Source organism: Chelonia mydas, chromosome 2, assembly GCF_015237465.2.
Source record: "Chelonia mydas isolate rCheMyd1 chromosome 2, rCheMyd1.pri.v2, whole genome shotgun sequence".
NCBI classification, from domain to species: domain Eukaryota; kingdom Metazoa; phylum Chordata; order Testudines; family Cheloniidae; genus Chelonia; species Chelonia mydas.
In genome coordinates, this window is record NC_057850.1 from 118,749,999 (window position 1) to 118,769,956 (window position 19,958).

General features: G+C 42.3%; 1 protein-coding gene across 1 annotated transcript in view; it reads left to right on the forward strand.

Annotated features, from left to right (window-relative positions):
• The first annotated feature begins 1,487 nt into the window (after positions 1–1,487).
• VPS4B (vacuolar protein sorting 4 homolog B) overlaps positions 1,488–19,958 on the forward strand; it is a 33,766-nt gene continuing 15,295 nt past the window's right edge. Inside the window, exons 1-8 of the mRNA XM_037893260.2 lie at positions 1,488–1,697; positions 8,610–8,721; positions 12,673–12,823; positions 15,008–15,075; positions 15,792–15,911; positions 16,445–16,601; positions 18,477–18,625; positions 18,797–18,878. Of these exons, the coding sequence (XP_037749188.1) occupies positions 1,674–1,697; positions 8,610–8,721; positions 12,673–12,823; positions 15,008–15,075; positions 15,792–15,911; positions 16,445–16,601; positions 18,477–18,625; positions 18,797–18,878 (863 nt within the window). The 5' untranslated portion in view covers positions 1,488–1,673. The remainder of the gene's footprint in view (positions 1,698–8,609; positions 8,722–12,672; positions 12,824–15,007; positions 15,076–15,791; positions 15,912–16,444; positions 16,602–18,476; positions 18,626–18,796; positions 18,879–19,958) is intronic.

Genomic DNA, 19,958 nt, shown 5'->3' on the forward strand with positions numbered 1-19,958 from the left:
GAAACCAATCTTTTCCCATGAATAGTTTGACAAATCAGCATTGTCCAGTTAAAAAAAACCTGTCACACAAAATGCATGACATGTGGCAGCCTCCTCTTGCTGTCTCACTTTTTTCTTTTTTGCACAATAGATTTAGGACTTGACAGAATTTATTTTAAAGATTCTTCATGATATTAAGGTACAAAAGTACAAGTTGATCAAACAGCTTTTTAAAAATCAAAATATTGATGAACCTTGCCCCACTGTGTGATATATACATATATAAAATGAACAGCAAAAGATGATGGTGTTTGACCACAAGATGGCATCATTACAATACAAGAGGCATAGAGGGAAAGATATTTGGTTGCTTTAAAAAACACTATATGATAATAAGACTTGATCTATCTGAAACAACCAGCCATATCCTGAGATCCTTACTCAATTTTTACTCAGTACTTACTAGGTCAATGGGAGGTTGCCTAAATAAAGACTGAGTAAAAAATAAGGATGTCAGGATTTGCCTCAACAATGGCAAAGGAATAAAGAGTAATGATCCATAGGCACACTTACAAAAATACTGCAGCGGAATGAGTAACACAAAACCTGATGTTTGTGAATGAAATAGAAAAGGAGTACTTGTGGCACCTTAGAGACTAACAAATTTATTTGAGCATAAGCTTTCGTGAGCTACAGCTCACTTCACTGGATGCATTCAGTGGAAAACACAGTGGGGAGATTTATATACATAGAGAACATGAAACAATGGGTGTTACCATACACACTGTAAGGAGAGTGATCAGGTAAGGTGAGCTATTACCAGCAGGAGAGGGGGGAGGGAGGGGGGAACCTTTTGTCTTGATAATCAAGGTGGGCCATTTCCGGCAGTTGACAAGAACCTGTGAGGAACAGTGGACTTGTGTGGACTAGTCCAGGCTGAGGTTGATAGTGGGAGGGAAACTGTTGAAATCATGGTGGAATTCCTCAAGGGTTTCTTTTCCATGGGCCACATGATGGTTAGTGATCCATGAGCCTACACAAAAGCCCCACATAAGCACTAAGATTGCATAGCACCCACCAGTGTGCTAGGCACTGTATGTCCAAACAGAAAATCCTGGAGCCAGCTTGGAAGTGGTTTACAGTCCAATTTTAAACATCTGGTGACTGGGGGGGCGGGCAACTCACAAAAGGGTGGAAAGAGCAGGACGCTCCCAGTGCCCAAGCCATGGCCAGAGCTGTGCACGCCGCCGGGCGTGCAAGGAGAGGTCCAGGACTCAGGGGCCCACACCCAGGCTGCAGGTGACACGCAGGAAGGAGCGGACGCTCCTAAAGCGGGGACCGTGTGAGGCGACCGACGCGCGGCTCAGATTGACAGGCAGGGGCCGCCTCCGCCCCGCCACACCGCGGCGCTACCACGGCAGGCGGGGAGCGGCCCGTGGAACGCGGGGGGTGGGGCTGCGGCGGCTCCTGCGCACAAGGTCCCGGCCGGCCCCGCCCACAGCCTCGCCAGCCTCCGCCCAGGGAGCGGCTGCGTGACGTCACGCGCAGTCACGCGGGCGCTGGGCGGAAGCGGAAGCGGAGGGGGGTCCCGGCGGCGTTTTGGATACGGAAGTAGCGCGGGGTCCGGGCAGTGGGTTCCGCAGCTGGGAGCAGCGCCAGAGACCGGACACAGCGCGGCAGCGGCGTCGCCTGCCATGGCCGCGTCATCCAACCTGCAGGTGGAGACAGGCGGAGCCGGGGCCCCGCCCAGAGCGTCCTGCTGGGGGAGGGGGTGTCGGGGTCAACGGGGGGATGGGGGATTGGGGAGGGGAAGCGAGGGGGTGTCGGGGCCGAGGGTGGTGTGGGGGGAGGGGAGGCGAGGGGGCGGGCGAGGTCTGGGTCTGGCGTGGGGGGAGGTGAGGCGAGGGGGCGGGCGGGGTCTGGGGTGGGAGGCGGGGCTGAGGGGAGCGGCTACGGGGGGATGTCCGGCCCCTGGGTGCTGGTACTTCCATAGTGCATCCCTTACATGCCTGAGGCTCTCGGCACCGGTTGGGACGGCTTCTGTCGAGTATCTTGCGGTTTGTCTCGAGTCGGATAAAAAGCGTGGGGTTTACTTTAAACCGTGTCGCCTTACCCGCTTTTACCTACCTCTCTCCTCAATCCCTAATGTTAGAAGGGGGCATTTACACTTGGTAGGTGGCCAGGACGATCTTCATTCAGGCAACATATGTTAAAGCATCTCTTGTCCTGTCTACATTAAGCCTTTAAAATACCTTGATTTGTTTTTAAAATGCACCCTCTGTCATAGTTTAAACAAATTGTCCTGTTGGTATAATATGTCTGCCCTGCTTGGGGGTTTATCCCCTTTGTCCATTTGCCCTTAGTGTCCTGGTTCAGTTGCTATGTACAGTGATGTTCACTGTCATCTCTTACCATACTCCCAGGATAGCACATAGATTTACCTCCTCATTTTTCAATTAAGTCCTCAGTTGTTTCTGATAACTTGAAGAAGCATATATCCCTCATGCTACCATATATTTGAGGTTGGAGTAGGAGCAATCTGTAATTGTTAATATCCCCTCTGCTCTGTTGGCTGCATGGTCACTTTTTGGGGGGTGGGAGGGGCACTATGCTTCCCTTCTCCTTGTCTTCTCACAAAAGTAGTACTGGTATTGTTAAAGTGGTAACACACTTACAACTGCTGTCATGCTAGATTAGTTATAAAGGTGGTTATACTGATATAACTATTTGGTTTAAATAAAAAATCACCCCTGTAACTGAAATAGTTACACTGTGACAAAACTGGCTGCAGACCAGGCCCTAGTTTTTTTTTTTGTTTTTTTTTCTCTCTCTCTCTCTCTTACACACACACACACGCTTTTTTTTTTCCTGATTCACTATTATTTGTATTATCATAGCACTTAAAAGAACATTTTGTAGAAGACTTCCTTGCCACAATGAAATTGATGCTCTGGAATCTCTAGCAGTCTAACATGTTGTTTCTGTATTATTTTCCTGTGTTTATAAAAGGGGAGGCATAGGCCCCTTTTCAGAGTTTTCAGGCTAATTTAAGTGGGTTTCAGAAGTGGCCAATGAAGTATGTAGATTTTTGTTTGTTTGGTAGGAGCAGGACAGGAAGGTAACACAGCCTCCTCGCTTGCTGGGGATCTGCTTTAGCAGATGGTCTTTTCACATACCGCTCCCCATCCCACCCCCCAAATAAAAGATTTTGCTCATAGTTTTAATGAGACAAAGATTCAAAATTTTTCTCACACCTGTTGGCTCCCATTTAAAAGGTCTCCGTTTTGAAACAAGCTCCTTTTAGTTTAATCTACCTGAAACCAAAAGGTTTTTGCTCCAGTGCCATTGTGTCAAAACCAAACAATAAAGATACTGTGCTACTTCTCTTCTGAGCCCTACTGGTGCTGCTGCTGTGTATCAACTTTGTTTTGTCTGATGTGTTAGAGAGAGCCCAAATCCTGACATGGATGTATGCACAAGAGACAAAGGACAATGCATCCAGTGAAGTGAGCTGCAGCTCACGAAAGCGTATGCTCAAATAAATTGGTTAGTCTCTAAGGTGCCACTAGTACTCCTTTTCTTTTTATATACACAGAGAACATGAAACAATGGGTGTTACCATATAGACTGTAACAAGAGTGACCAGGAAAGGTGATCTAGTACCAGCAGAAGAGCCGGGGGGAGGGGGGGGCACCTTTTGTAGTGATAATCAAGGTTGGCCATTTCCAGCACTTTACAAGAACAGCAGGAGGGGAAATAAACATGGGGAAATAGTTTTAGTTTGTGTAATGACCCATCCACTCCCAGTCTCTATTCAAGCCTAAGTTAATTGTATCCAGTTTGCAAATTAATTCCAATTCAGCAGTCTCTCGTTGGACGGGCCAGCAATGCCCCTCTGCCATGTACATTGGTCAAACTGGACAGTCTCTATGTAAAAGAATAAATGGACACAAATCAGACGTCAAGAATTATAACATTCAAAAACCAGTTGGAGAACACTTCAGTCTCTCTGGTCACTCGATTAGAGACCTAAAAGTGACAATTCTTCAACAAAAAAACTTCAAAAACAGACTCCAACGAGAGACTGCTGAATTGGAATTAATTTGCAAACTGGATACAATTAACTTAGGCTTGAATAGAGACTGGGAGTGGATGGGTCATTACACAAAGTAAAACTATTTCCCCTTGTTTATTCCCCACCCCCACCCCCCACTTTTCCTCAGACATTCTTGTCAACTGCTGGAAATGACCCACCTTGATTATTACTACAAAAGGTTCCCCTCCCTCCCCCCCGCTTTCCTGCTGGTATTAGCTCATCTTAAGTGATCACTCTCCTTACGGTGTGTATGGTAACACCCATTGTTTCATGTTCTCTATGTATATAAATATCCCCACTGTATTTTCCACTGAATGCATCCGATGAAGTGACCTGTAGCTCACGAAAGCTTATGCTCAAATAAATTTGTTAGTCTCTAAGGTGCCACAAGTATTCCTTTTCTTTTTGCGAATACAGACTAACATGGCTGCTACTCTGAAACCTGTCGTTGGAGTCTGTTTTTGAAGGTTTTTTTTGTTGAAGAATTGCCACTTTTAGGTCTGTAATTGAGTGACCAGAGAGACTGAAGTGTTCTCTGACTGGTTTTTTCTAATTCTTGACGTCTGATTTGTGTCCATTTATTCTTTTACGTAGAGAATGTCCAGTTTGGCCAATGTACATGGCAGAGGGGCATTGCTGGCACATGATGGCATATATCACGTTGGTAGATGCGCAGGTGAACGAGCCTCTGATAGTGTGGCTGATGTGATTAGGCCCTATGATGGTGTCCCCTGAATAGATATGTGGACACAGTTGGCAACAGGCTTTGTTGCAAGGATAGATTCCTGGGTTAGTTTTTTTGTTGTGTGGTAAGTAAATTGTTAGCAGTTAAGTGGCTACATTTTTGTATTGGTGTGAGCCAAATAAAATCAAATTCTAAATACTTCGTTAGAAATGTAAAATCATCCAATAATCTGTTCCCCTTCTCCATGCACAAATATAAGTACAGCTGTTAGGTAATCTGGAAAGAACAGAGCGTTGTATAAAAGGACATTTTTTGATGTTTGAAGGCCTCTTCCTCCTTGTTTGTCAGTCCTTGTTTGCCCTGTTTTTCCTGGAAGACACTCTTGAGATACCAAGGATATGAGACTGGATTAACTGAGGAGTAATTACTGTTGTTCAGACTGTTTACAACTTTTTGAGGTTTTGTACTGCAAGAGCTTCCAGTCTACAACTGAGTCCTCCAAGATAAACTTCCAGCAAATTTCTTATTGGGGGAAATTCTTCAAAGGCAGATCTCCCCCTTTTATTTCTGAGAAGATAGGGAAGAAAAGTAAGAAGTTCCTGAAAAGTTTTTCATACATAAAGAATGGCACAAAGCCATACTTCTTCCCCACTTCACCTAACCTGAATGAGAACCACATTCAGAACCCTTGAAATACAGAATTGTTGCTACTTTAGAGTTCAAGTAAACATAACTCTTAACTTATAGTTATAAATACTTAGCACTGCTACATTACATCCTTTTTTCCCCCAGAACTAATCTCAAATCATAATGCAGGTTTTATCAGGTATTTGTATTGAAGTGGTTCACGTGGCTTAGTCATATTGGAGCCTCACTAAAGATTCTTAGTAATGGTTGACTTTGATAGTGTATACTGAGAAATTTTTAAGCTATGAAGATAAAATACATTTGAGAATGGTGTGGATTCTCCATACATCTTTTCAATTAACATAAGAGATCTCTAATAAAAATTTGGAAGCGCTGGATTGAAGGTACGCTGTTGATTTACTCTATATGAGTACAACACTCAGCACAAAGGGGTTCTGACCTAGTTAGCCTCTAGCTGCTACTGCAATATAAATACTAATAAAAATACTTCTAATTTGACTAGATTTCAAGTTGTATGCAGTGTTGTAGCCATGTTGGTTTCAAGTTAGCTGTAGAAGTACTGTAGACAGATACTGATTGTTGCCTAGTACAAAAATATTTTTTACTGCTAATATCTCTTCAAATAAAGACATGAATTTGCGGTTTGTTGCTGTATCTACAATTCTCTATTTGTTCCGCTCATTTAAAAATAAGGTGCTTTTTTAAATTTTCATAGCTTTTGTATTTTAATATGCTGGAAAGAATTAGGAGGTCAAGTACTAGGTAACCTAGTAGAATAGATTTTAAACTCATTCTGTATTCTGCCAAACCACATTAAAAGAAAATAAGATCCTGATCCTGAAAAGACTTATGCAAATGCTTAGCTTTGCTACTGTGAGTAGTCCAGTTAACTTTAATAGAGACTACTCACAGTTCATATAGATAAGCAGATAAGTCTTTTCAGGAAAAGGGCCTAAAGGTTGCACCAGTAAACTCTTACAGCCAAATTCTCCAAATGCTTAAATGTGAGTTAGTTTTTATTCAAGCAGGTAGTGACATTGATATTAATGGGATGACTTGTATGAATAAAGTTTACTCATGCCTGTTTGTAGAATCCAGCCCTCCTTAACTTTGACATTTCTTAGGTAAGGCTGTATGTGCAACCTTGATTCTACTCCTTATGAACATATTATCATACGCACACAGTATTTCTCAAATTATATTTTATAATTTTAGGTATGTATGTATGGCATCTTATATAAATGACTCATGGAGTGCATTTCTGTGAAAGATTTGGAGGAAGTGAGATGGGTGGAGTCCTCCATCATTGACTGCACACCTAGCAAGTGGCATTTTACTTAGCTGTAAACAATACTGTGAATTATAAAGTGTCTTGCAACACATGCACAAGGGAAGCAGAGTTACGGTAGCACATGCAACTTCAGCTTTGGCATTTCATGACTTAAGAGCTTACCTGTGTAACTTTAACATTAATTTAAAATAGACTTTTTAATTGATTTTTGCTCTTTAAGCAGGAAAAGATCTAGACACCACTAGAATGCCCCCTAACTCATGCACCTTAAAAAGTTCATAGAAGAGTCCTTTTCCTGGATCCTCAGGAGTTGCACTCTTTCCTTTCTAGTGTTTGTCTGTCACATACAGTGCAAACTGTATACATGAAATTGATGAATGGCTTGGTACACCCTTAAAAGATTAAGAGAATAGCTTTGTCACAATCTCGGCACATGTCAGCTTACTATTGTTTCTCATGTTGCTTTTAAAAGTGTTTAACAGAAAAACCTTGAATTGTGTTCATGTAAAGTATGACTTTGCAGAACACTGAAAAGTTCTTATCGGTAAGACCTATTCTTGTCAGATTCCTTCTTTCTACCCCAGCTATGTTAGCATTAGAACATTTTAAAAGGTTGCATTCATGATTAATAAAAGGAAATGTTTTTCATGTTTTGATACAAGTGAATTGTTTTAGCTCAGACTAAAAAAAATAGGAATGTACTCCAATCAGATCTTAATATCAGGTTCTTAGGTCAAACTTCCTCAAGCAGCAGGCAGTTGAAAACTGACTTAGAGTAGAAATGTTTCAGTGCCTTTAACTCTAGGTGTCACTACTGTTCCACCTAGAATATATTGTTAAAATAAATTGGCATAACGTTTTGTTTCATTTGGTGGTTTCATTTTATGTGTGGTTGTTTTTAATCACTTTTGTGATATATCCAGACTTGGGTCACTTGGCTCTGTGTCCACACTGATCTCAGCCAGCTCTCTCACAAAGCTTTGTGTCCTTGATATTTCCCAGTTCCACTCTGAAGTCAGTCCTTCTCCCTGAGACACCCAACAGCAGTTGCTCCAACTTAAGGCCCTGGTTCTACAGTGAGCAATAAGTGCAAGGAGGAGACCTATGTGGAGCTTATTACATGATCGTGGCCTAAGTTACTACAATTTGTTATTTTGAATGCAAGCATTTGTTTGGCATACTTATTTTTTTATTCTGTGCTGTTTTATTTTGTATCAGATAAAACTCATTAAGACTTACCATTACAGAAAGCATAACTCTACTTAGTCACATGATATAATTAAGCAAAATAAAAGTCTGGGTAAGACCTGTATCACCCAGCTGCTGCCAGGAGTCTGAGTTTTTTCTCCTTAGTATGTTTTCTTTCATTTGGTAATGGAAGAGTACACTCAATTCAGTCTGCAGTAGAACTGGTTTTTGGTATTACATGTAAATTTAACATTTCTACTAATAATTGTACCTCTGGTATTGTTTTGGGTAATTACTACTTCTGGTGTTTACAAGAAGACTGGTTGCATATCACCAGTGAAGATGAGCATGAGTTCATTTGCTGAATGTGACCATCAGGTGGTCTATATGTACTCAGTGAGTTTTATTTCCGTGCTTCTAGAAGTAGGTCTCATTACCACGAAATTGAAAGAGATCCAGTTTCCTGGCAGATTAGTTACATAGTATTTACAATTTAATAATAATTTAGCAATTTTCAATTATCCCATATTCAGAGCTGTACAAGGACAGTCCTGATGAATTTATAATCAATTACCTTCAACTTGTTTGCACAGTAGATATTCATATTGTAAAGGCGAGGCATCAGCTTTTAGTGCAACCGCTTAAATTATCACGCTAATGTTGCAGTTCTCTTGCATAATAGTTGTCATTTTAATCACACCGCTTTTTCTTTTGCTTTACAGAAAGCAATAGACCTTGCTAGCAAGGCAGCACAAGAAGACAAAGCAGGAAACTATGAGGAAGCACTCCGCTTGTACCAACATGCTGTGCAGTATTTTCTCCATGTAATTAAATGTAAGACTTAGAACATTAGCTAGCTATTTGCTGAAATTTTTTAAAAGCTAAATTATATAAAGTTACAGGAGTCTACCTGATAGAACCAAAATGGAAAATATTCACCATGTTAAGTATCAACAAGTGTTTTGTCTAAAGATACTAAATCTCTCAAACAGTCAAATGAGACTTGCCAGCTATACTTTGATTTAAGGGCACATATTGTGTATCTTCTTTTCCACCACGTACATGCTCTCCAATCTTGTAAATAGTCCACTTTGTTGATATTTAGAAAGGAATCCTGCTACCAACGCTAGATGTCTTCAAAAAGTTCCAAGGTGGCTACAGTGTAGGGGGGACGGGTGGAGGATGGGAAGAGTTAAGTATTTCCTTTTTTATGTAGGGAAAATCAGGTGGTGTCTGGAAAGCCAGTCTTTGTGTAGTGACGCCACAGTTACTGTCCTGTCCTGCAGGTGAAACAATGTCACGCTTCCCTTTTTCATTCTTTCCATTGACAATTCAAGCTGCTTATGCTTACCTTCAAGATTCTGCACAAAAGAACATAGTTTAGGCCTATATTTATTCTCTCATTTTTCTGCTGCCAATACCTTGTCTACAGTTCCCTTTATATTCTTCCTTTACTGTTCATGCTTCCTTCTCTGTTGCCTCCTTATGCCTGAATTCTTGCTTTTGACTTTGATGTGCAAGGAGATGCCTGTCTTAAGTTAAATTCCACCTTAAAATGTGTTATTTCTGCCAAGCCTACCAGTGCAAACTCACCCCAAGTTAGAGGTGCTGTTACATATACAATAACTTAAAAATCTTAAATAACTTCCATTTGATCATTCAGGGCAGTTTGTGTGTGGATTTTGTTTGTCTTTTGTGTTTGTCTATATCGGGGGTCGGCAACCTATGGCACGCGTGCCGATTTTTAATGGCACACTGCTGCCTGCCGGGTCCCAGCCGTCAGCCCTGCTCAGCCCGCTGCCGAACCCAGGCCGGCAGCAGGTTGAGCGGGGCAGGTGGCCGGGACCCCGGCAGGCAGCAGCGTGCCATTAAAAATCCTGCCCGCCCTGGCCTGCTCTTCTCCACCCACCCCCCCGGCGGGGGCAGGATGAAGAAGCTTGGTCCTGCCAGCTGCAGGGCAGGCAAGGTCCCCCCCCCCCGCCTTTTCCCCCAGTGTGCTGGGTTCCTGCCCCTCCTCCTCTCCCTCCCTGCTGCCGATCAGCTCATGGCCCTTGTGAGGGAGGGGGAGAAGCGGAGCTGCAGCGCACTCGCTGCTCCGGGAGGAGGTGGAGAAGAGGTGGGGGTAGGGTCTTGGGGAAGGGGGTGGAATCAGGGCATATCCCCTCCAGCCCCTTGCCGTGAGCCGCTCTGGGCAGGGGGCTGGGAGCACTCCCACAACCCTAGCCCACACCCCCAGCCCTCTGCCATGACCCCTGCACCCCCCCACGACCTCAGCCCTGACTCCAGCCCCCCACACATACCCAGCCCCCCGATGCCCTGACTCTTGCACCCCCCACATTCCCACCCCACCCTGAGCACCAAACAGAGCTCCTGCGCCTCCCCTCCCCCCACATTCCACCTGCACCCCTCGCACCAAATGGGAGCTGCCCAGGTAAGCACTCCACACCCAAACCTCCTTCCCCAACCCTGAGCCCCCTCCCTCATTCTAGCTCCTGGCCAGACCCTTCACCCCAACCCTCAGCCTGCTCCTTCATCCCCAGCCCTGTGCTCAGTGCACTCCCACCCTCAGCTCAGTGCAGAGAAAGAAGAAGAGAATGGGCTAGAACCAGGGAGAAGGTAGGTACCCACTCTGAGCACCGGCAGCGGGCTAAGCGGGGCCAGCAGCCGTGACCCTGGCTGGCAGGAGCCGGTGGACGGAACCCCAGACTGGCAGCGTGCTGAGCCGCTCAGCCTGCTGCCAGTCTGGGGTCCTGGCCGCTGGCCCTGCTCAGCCTGCTGCCAGTCTGGGGTCCTGGCCGCAGGCTCCGCTCAGCGTGCTGCCGGCCTAGGTGAACGGAACCCCAGGCTGGCAGCGGGCTGAGCAGGCCGGCAGCGTAAGATCAGCATTTTAATTTAATTTTAAATGAAGCTTCTTAAACATTTTGAAAATCTTGTTGACTTTACATACAACAATAGTTTAGTTATATAATATATAGACTTATAGAGAGAGACCTTCTAAAAAACGTTAAAATGTATTACTGGCACGCGAAACCTTAAATTAAAGTGAATAAATGAAGACTCAACACACCACTTCTGAAAGGTTGCCGACCCCGGTCTATATGTTATGCTCTATGGGGCAAGAGAATGTATCTTTCTGTGTCTTCTGCAATGCTGGGCACACTTTTGGGACTTAATAATAGAGTAAAGTGTGCATGCCTTTTGTTGTGTAGCCTGAAATGCTTTTTAATAGATTAGAGACCAGGAGGACAATAATAACTATTAATGTGCTATCTAAGGTTGACAAGATAAATGAGGTTTCTGTCGGTGAAAGAGACAAGCTTTTGAGCTTAAACAGAGAAAACGTTGGTCAGATTTTATGCCTATCTCCCTTTCAGTGTGAATAACAACTATTTTTTTTAAGAAACTGGAAGATTGCAGAAGGGGGTTGAGAACATATAATGTAAATAAACAAAAACCACTGCTCAACACTGATCTCTTAAACTACTGCCCAGTAACATCCGTTTTTTAAGCAAGCAAATCAAGAAGCCATCCATGTGCCAGTATCCTTGATCCTTCTCAATCAGGCAGGCTTTAGGTCAAATAATGACGCAGAGATGGCTACCTCCTGACAATAGCCATGGCAAGGGCATCCATCTTAATCTTGATGGCCTTCTGTGGCATCTGATACTGTTGATCACCAAGTACTCCTGGCTTGCCTACAAGAAGCTTTGAGACTAACAGAACTACCTTGAAATGGCTTGGATCCTTTCACACCAAATCCATAATGTCATATTCAACTGATCCTGTACTTCTAAAGCCCTCACCTGTGGAATCCCACAAGGCTCAATCACTTTCCACTATATTATTCAACATCTGTCTGAAGCTTTTGGGAGAGCTGGTAGGTTAGCATTAGACAATGTGCAGTACAACATCTCGTTTTCTTTTGCTGTTAAGAGTACCATCAACTTCTATACCTGGGTGAAATCAGCACCTGGATGAAAGCATCTTGCTACAGTTGAACCCGGGTAAAACAGATGATTTTGGTAAGAAGAAGGGAGTGCTTTGAAGAACTTGCCGCCTCCTAACGCTTCTCCATTATCAGATGCATTTTCCCTCAGTTGTGTCTGTAGCCCTGTCCTTTAACCTCAGTGCTGTTGGATAACCGTATAGCCATGGGATCCAAAACGCCCACAACTGGCCCTAAAGTTGCACCCCATCCTATCAGTACAAACCTTGTCATAGTGACTGCCACACTTGTGATCTGCAGGCCTGATTATTGCAGCTCATAACTAGGAGTGAAGCCACATGCTTTGAAAAAGCTCCACCTGTTACAAACCACAGTAGCCCGTCTGCTTAGCAACACAAACCACAATGAACATATCACCATGGAGCTCTGCTTTGCATTGTCTTCCCATTCAATAGAGAGTCCAGTTCAAAGTGTATCTTAAGCAAAAACCTGTTAGCTTAATCAAGTTTTCTCTCCTACAGGATAAGGAGAAGGAAATAGCTCTCTTGAAATAGTTGGCTGGTGTTTAGATAATATGGTGGATATTGGCAATATAAGCATCGAAATGCTTCTTGAAGCATTCACTAAGCACAATGGATTTCTTGTAGGTCGGAGGTTTTCAATTTACTTTTTGTTCATTGAAATTGGAGAAACTACTACACGCTACTTTCTTATGTATTCTGTTAAATTTAGTATTAAAATGGGGACAGAATTATTACCCTTTTCTGTTTTGATTTGTGGGTTTTTTTTTTTTTTTTTGCTTCCAGTAAAGCATAACCATTTTTTTCAATTTTTTTTAGATGAAGCACAGGGTGATAAAGCAAAACAAAGTATCAGAACGAAGTGTACAGAGTATCTGGACAGAGCAGAAAAACTGAAGGAATATCTGAAAAAGAAAGAGAAAGCTCCACCAAAGCCAGTGAAAGAATCTGGTCCATCTGATGAAAAAGGGTATGTTTTTTTGGAGACGGTAAAGCAAAATGCAATATTTTTCATGTTCCAAACTCAGCTGAAACTAAAGTTAACTATTTGAAAGAACATTTTAAGTAAGTTTAATGCATGTGACATGTATCAGATGAGCAATACTGAAGTACAGTAACTAAGCAAACAACATGGACAGCATGCATACTAACACTACAAGCTTTCGTATGTTGCTTTACCAATATGCCTTAGTCCTACCATGGAAGATCCACTTGCAGTAACTCGCTCCAGTAAGTTAACTCGCATCTAGGAGGTCTTTAGCCTTTCTGCTGGATGACAGCTGTGGTGGCCTAAGACATGGACACCTACCTACTTAAAAACTAGATCTTTAGAGCACCAGTGACTAGATTTAAACCACTGATAACTTGGGCCAGTTTTGAACATGTGCTCCAGAGGTTGAAGCTCTGTATCACGTTCCCAATCCATTGCACCATCTAGTCATATTTCTATTCACCCAGCTCTTGTTATTGGCAACAGTATTTGTTGGACATCTAGATAATTACATTTATACCTAATATTTTATGTCTTCATTGAAACTTAAAACTGCAGTAAAATTTAAGTGATTTGCAGAAAAACTGTCCTCGTTTGTGGCTTGTAATCCATCTGTAGAGAGGATTTAAAGTTGTACTTGACTCAGATTGGTAATTGAATTCAGTTTGCACATTGCAGTATATCTCGTGTTAAAATCAGTTACTGTCACTTCTCCCGTATCAGAGTCCAGGGATCCTTATTTTTTCTGCAGAAGTTGATGGCCTCAGGAGACCCTAATGCAGCAGACAGTGTAGTGCTCTGCTTCAGATGCCTAACGTTTTCAGTATTTGCAGGAAAAAAAGTCTCCTGAACTCTGATGGTGGTAAGGAGGAGGAACGAAGCTTATTTTCAGTGAGTTTTTTAAGTCTTCTAAATGCACTGATACCATGCTCAGTTATTAAGCTGTTTGCAAGAGACAAGGTGGGTGAGGTAATATCTTTTATTGGACCAACTTCTGTTGATGAGAGAGACAAGCCTTTGAGCCACACAGAGTTCTGCTTCTGATCTGGGAATGGTATTCCAAGCATCACAGCTAAATGCAAGGTGGAACAGATTGTTTAGCATAAGTAGTTAGCACATATTCTAAGGGGCCATTTTAGGTAGAGTAGCCCATTAACATCTCAGTGATAGGACAAAAAGAGGGATTAGTGGGTTACAGATTGTTGTAAAAAGCCATAAATCCAGTGTCTCTGTTCTGTCCATGATTTTTGGTGTCTAGCAGTATTATGAATTTAAGCTTCGAGGCTCGTCTTTTGAAAATGTGCAGGTTTCCTTTGAGAATGAGGACTGATAGATTAGATCCAGTGATCGCTTTGTTCACTACAACTATACTGCATACAGTTTATTTGCAAAGCTTTCTAGTTTCCTTTTTCAGTGAATGTAGCTTGTCCCTGAAACTCTGAATACACACGTGTCAGAACTCTTTCTAGCTATAGTACTGGTCAGCTGAGCAACAGTTCGTTTGTAAAAGCTCAGAACTGCACCATGTTCCACATGCTTATGATGGCTGTAAGATTGTGCATAGGACGTGCCCTCTATGCTGGCTTTTCACCAACCAAGGATTTCCCTTACGTCTTCTCTTAGTTCTCTTTACGCTGCTCTGGCAACACAAAGAGGAACATAGCACTAGCTGGATCTTACCAGTAACTCCAATTGCTGCTCCAAACATATAGAGGATTGCTTAGATCTGCCTGCACTGAAGAAAGGACAATTGTACCTGTAATAAATCTAATTAAAAACAGTAAAGGTGGAATTTAGGCCATAAATATTTTCTACAAATCATGGAAACGTTAACTCCATAGGGAAACTTATTAAAACATACTTCATTAGAATTGTCAACAATATTTTAAAGAAATCACATTTTATATGAAGCTTAGAATGACACTACTTGGCTTTATATTTTTGTCACATGATTTTAAAAATAAAATGACCTCATTCAACAGGGCTGTTGGGCCCTCAAAGAATCTACAGAATTGAATTAAAAACACATTTCGCTGAATATCGCTACCAAAATGACGGAACGTGTGAGGTAGAACGTAGTTTCCATTTACAAAATTGTTTGTCTTGTGTAAGACAGGTGGCTTTCTTTGTAGTTGAACATCTTATTACTTGTGTCTGAATTAGGACTGACAGTGATGGGGAAGGAGAGTCTGATGATCCTGAAAAAAAGAAACTGCAAAATCAACTTCAAGGTAGTTCTGAAACTTTTTTTTTACAAATCGTTGTATCAAGTGACTTGTTAAATTAGGCAATTCTGATTTGTTGGTTATTTTTTTTTTGTCAACAAAAGAGCTGTAGACTGACTTGCCACAGAGTATTTAAATACAATAGAAATTCCTCTGTGCCTTCACTATTTACAAAAGAGGCTTTATTCACATCTTACAGATGAGAATGCTGAGGCCCAGAGAGGTGAAGTGACTTGCCCAGTCACCCTGTAGACTAAAGGCACAGCCAGGAATAGAACCAATGTCTGAGGAGTCACAGTCAAGTGCTCTGTCCCCTGGGCCACACGGCTTCACATAAGGACTAGCCACTTTATTTTAAATAGAAGCTTAAATTCTGCAGAAACTACTGGGGCTGATTTAGAGGGCTCTGGCAGGCAGTGCCTATTTACACACAACCAAATGATGTTAAAGAACAGTGTCCTGTCCCTAGGAAACTTGCACTTGCTGGCCAAATCATGGTCTAACTCTAGTTAGCCACAACAGAACTTGAACCCTGCTTAAGTATTGTGGTTAAACATTGCTGAAATCTGTATATACTGCAGTCTGTTCATGGAAACCATGCTGGAATCGACAAGCAGCCGTTCATATGTGAACAGGGTCCAAGATTTTAATTCTTGCTTATGACAGCAGAGGCTCTTTGACAGAATGTACCTTCCTAGTTTATCTGGTCTCTTATTTTATAGGTGCCATTGTTATGGAGCGACCAAATGTAAAGTGGAGTGATGTTGCTGGTCTTGAAGGAGCCAAAGAAGCGCTTAAAGAGGCAGTGATATTGCCCATTAAATTTCCTCATCTGTTTACAGGTGAGATAAATTTAATATACATTCTTGGTTCTAATGGTTGCAGTTTGGGGGAGAGGTGTGGCTGGTGAGGGGTGAGAAGTATTTTACACTGTCATCATGGTGACCTATGTCTAGGTGTCCTCTAAGAGCTTCTATTCCATAGTCTGGTGGGATGTGTATGCTGGGATGGTGGGAGCAGTTGGGGAATTGTATTGGGAGAAAGGAGAAGTTGGTTCAAGAACAACTCATCTCACATGGTAACTTTAAATACAGTGATGTTGTAAGCTGTATTTCTCTTACACATTTGCTAAGTTTGGGAAACTGATGATTGGTATAGTTTATTAATAAAGCAACAAGTTATATATGAATCTAAATTATGTAAATACAACAGATACCAACTTCTTTCAACTGAAAAAGTGAATAAATATATAAACAATTTTACAAGCTTGGATGAGGTTTCATTTTTCTACCAAGTTCTGTACCAACCTGATCCTTGTATCAGAATTCTTCAGGCAAGTCCTTTTTTCTTTTCTTTTAAAATATAACTCTCGTAGGAAAGAGAACACCTTGGAGAGGAATTCTTCTTTTTGGGCCACCAGGAACAGGAAAATCTTTCTTGGCAAAAGCTGTGGCAACAGAAGCCAACAACTCTACATTCTTCTCAGTATCCTCCTCTGACCTTGTCTCAAAATGGTTAGGAGAGAGTGAAAAGTAAGTAGCTCAGTTGAATTTTTTTTTATACTAAATGGTTTTATTTGGTTCTGAAACACTGCAATCTGTCAGCTGAGGTTCAAGAATGTAATCACTATTATTTTCTTTTTGCAAATATTTGCGCAACTTCATGATGCTTTCAAAAGTAGGTAAAATTTGAGGTAGTTTGTATACTAGAGCTGGCCCGAAACTCAGAATTTCAGGGTTTTGAAAAATTTTAGTGTTTTTGAAATTTTCCATGAATGGGGAATTCAGAAAAATTTTGCTTTGGAAATGTCAAAACATGGTGTTTTTGTAATGAAATATTTTCCCAGAGATCACTGGCAGCTCCTGAGTGAACAGACTTCATTCTTGTCCAGTTCGCTCTGGAGCTGTTGGGGATTAAGGGATTGCAGCTCCTGGGCAGCCTGCCATGTGGGCTGCCTGACTTCACAGCCTGGGGAGCCAGATGCCCTGAGAGTCTTCCAGGCTCTTGGCTCAGTGGCAGGGAGCTCAGCGGCAGAAGTCCACATGATGGGGCTGCAGACTCGAACCCAGGTTCCTGCCAGTCATTTGATGAAAGTTTTGTAAAAACCCAATCTTTTCCTGAAACATCTCAGGTTCACAAGCCAGCACGTTTCTTGGAAAATTTCTGGCAGGCTGTATTGTATATGTCTCGTTAAAATAACCAAAAAAGGACAGGAAACTTAAGTTTCTTCCCAACATCAACCTTGACTCTCTCTTCTACAGCTGTGCATGAAAAGAGGGTCTTCACTATATGTGGTCCTTGGTGTGGATCCTTTAGTATGAGGATCATTTTTCTCCCTCCTGTCTTGTAGCAAACTTGGGAGATTTATTAAAAGTGAACTTCAAAGGGAAAAAATGGTAAATATTGGCTAACTATTTTTGCTTTTTTAAGGTGTACAAACAAAGTCTGAAAGGCTTCCTGGGAGAAAGCTCTTGAATTTTTTTTTTTTTTTTTTAAAGACCAAGAAATGTAGGTCTTGCCCATTTTGTTTTTCCAGGAAGAATTCATAGATGATAGAAGAACTTGCAAGCTTATCACACCAGAAATTCTGAGGAAGTTAAATCTGAGAGGAAAAGTGACTGTCATTTACTGTTAAAAATGCACAAATTTTAGACACTTTAAATATTCCTGTAATTCATATCAGTTGAGTCAGGGTTACTGATGGCGATGGAAAAGCAGGAAAGATATAAAGCCCCCAGGTTGACTTTTTTGGGAGAATTAGAGAACGTCATTTTTTCACTTGTAAATGGAACAAATTTGAGAGACAGACCTGGTATCTGACACCATTTTTATCCACTTTTCAGAGGTTTACCTGACACTTCTCTGTTTTAAATTATTGGCGTCAACTTTTATATTGATCATATTTTTTCCTGAACAAATAAATATGAAAATGTGTAAGATCTCAGGCATATCAACCCTTCTGGCTACTTCCTTCACCTAAAGAGAACTAATGTGCTACCAGATACAGTATTTACAGAAGTCATTATTCAGTATTACTCTTTCAAAGTTTCTTGAGTTGGTTATATTACATTAAATATGTAACAGAACAACAAGTCTGTTTCTTCGTTTTCTGCCCAGCTTGTAAAGGACCGAAAGCAAACATGAACAGATCTTTCACTAGCTAGAGCATGACTGAAGCACCATACTTTATAGTCCTCATTTCCCTCCAGCATTGCCAGATGACTTTGATTAGAGGGAAGCACCATTTACAGAGCTAAAGAACTTTGCCTCTTGAAGATCCTCAGCTGCTTACTTAACATCATGATTATGAACCTTGATTCCTTATACTGTGGTAAACTTGATATGATGCAGTACAATAATATTGACTTGCTGTATTCTCATGGAAGATAACTTAATTTTTTTTCTAGATTAGTGAAAAATTTATTCCAGCTTGCCAGAGAAAACAAACCTTCTATTATCTTCATTGATGAGATAGACTCTCTGTGTGGATCAAGAAGTGAGAATGAAAGTGAGGCTGCTAGACGAATTAAAACAGAATTCCTAGTTCAGATGCAAGGTAAGATTAATGGCATTAAGGAACAGTTAATTAAAGCAATTAATATCAGTTTTGGCTTTTTTGACACACATTTTAGGTAAGATTTCTGAAGATAATTTGTAGTTTTTCAAGATGTTTTAAAATGCTTTAAAAAAGTGTTTACATTATTAAATATTACCTGTTCTGGTGTAGGAGTTGGTGTAGACAATGAAGGAATCTTGGTTTTGGGAGCTACAAACATACCCTGGGTTCTGGATTCTGCTATCAGGAGAAGGTAATTTTATAACAAAATGTGTATTGTCCAGTAAAATACGCAACTTCACACTATACAGCACAAAGTGTTAGGTTTTTTCAGTTCACTAGTGATTAGGTGGTGGCTTAATCTGTGAATGTTCGGAAATACTATCCTGCTTTAACTACCTTGTATGGGAGACCTGAAGATCTATACACTGAAAAACTCTCCAATTAATTTATAGTAGATCCTGAATGTGTGGGCAGGGGGTCCTGTGGTCACCTTAAATAATACCAGTCAGACCAATATTTGGTTGCATGCAGTATGTGTTGGTGCCATGTAGGTCTCTGCCCCTTTATCTCCCTCTTCTCACATGCACGGAGTTCTGAGTTTACCTCAGTTGAAAACACCTACTTCGTCTAGTCTTGAGGCTTTCTTGAGCAGAGAATGGCAATTATGCTGAAGTGCATTCAAATGAGAGAAGCTAATTTTTGGGTCTCTGTAAGTATGGTAAAGGGCCAGTGCATGGACTTGTTGCACCACATACCCCCTAGCTCAGTGGTTTTCAAACTGCGAGTTGTGACCCAGTACTGGGTCACGGAATGTAAGGCACTGGATCGCAGTGGCTCTGGTCAGCACCGCCAACCAGACCGTTAAAAGTCCCATTGCGGTGCTGCCTAGCTAAGGCAGGCTAGTCCCTACCTGTTCTGACACTGTGCTGCGCCCTGGAAGCGGCCAGCAGCAGGTCCAGCTCCTAGGCCCCGGGGGTGGGCCACAGGGCTCTGTGCACAGCCTCTGCCCCAAGCACTGGCTCTGCTGTGGGGGAAGAGTAAGAGGGGGCGGTACCTGTGGGAGAGAGCCAGACAGAGCTGGACCTGCTGCTGGCTGCTTCGGGGGGCGCAGTGCAGTCTGCGACGCCAGGACAGGCAGGAATCCTGCCTTAGCACCCCCATTGCACTGCTAACCGGGAGCTGCCGGAGGTAACCCCGCACCCCAAACCCTGAGCCCCTCAAAATCCAGAGCCCCCTCCTGCACCCCAAACCCCTCATCCCCAGCTCCATACTAGAGCCTGCACCCTCAGCCCAGAGTCCTGACCCTGTCCCGCACCCCAAACCCCTCATT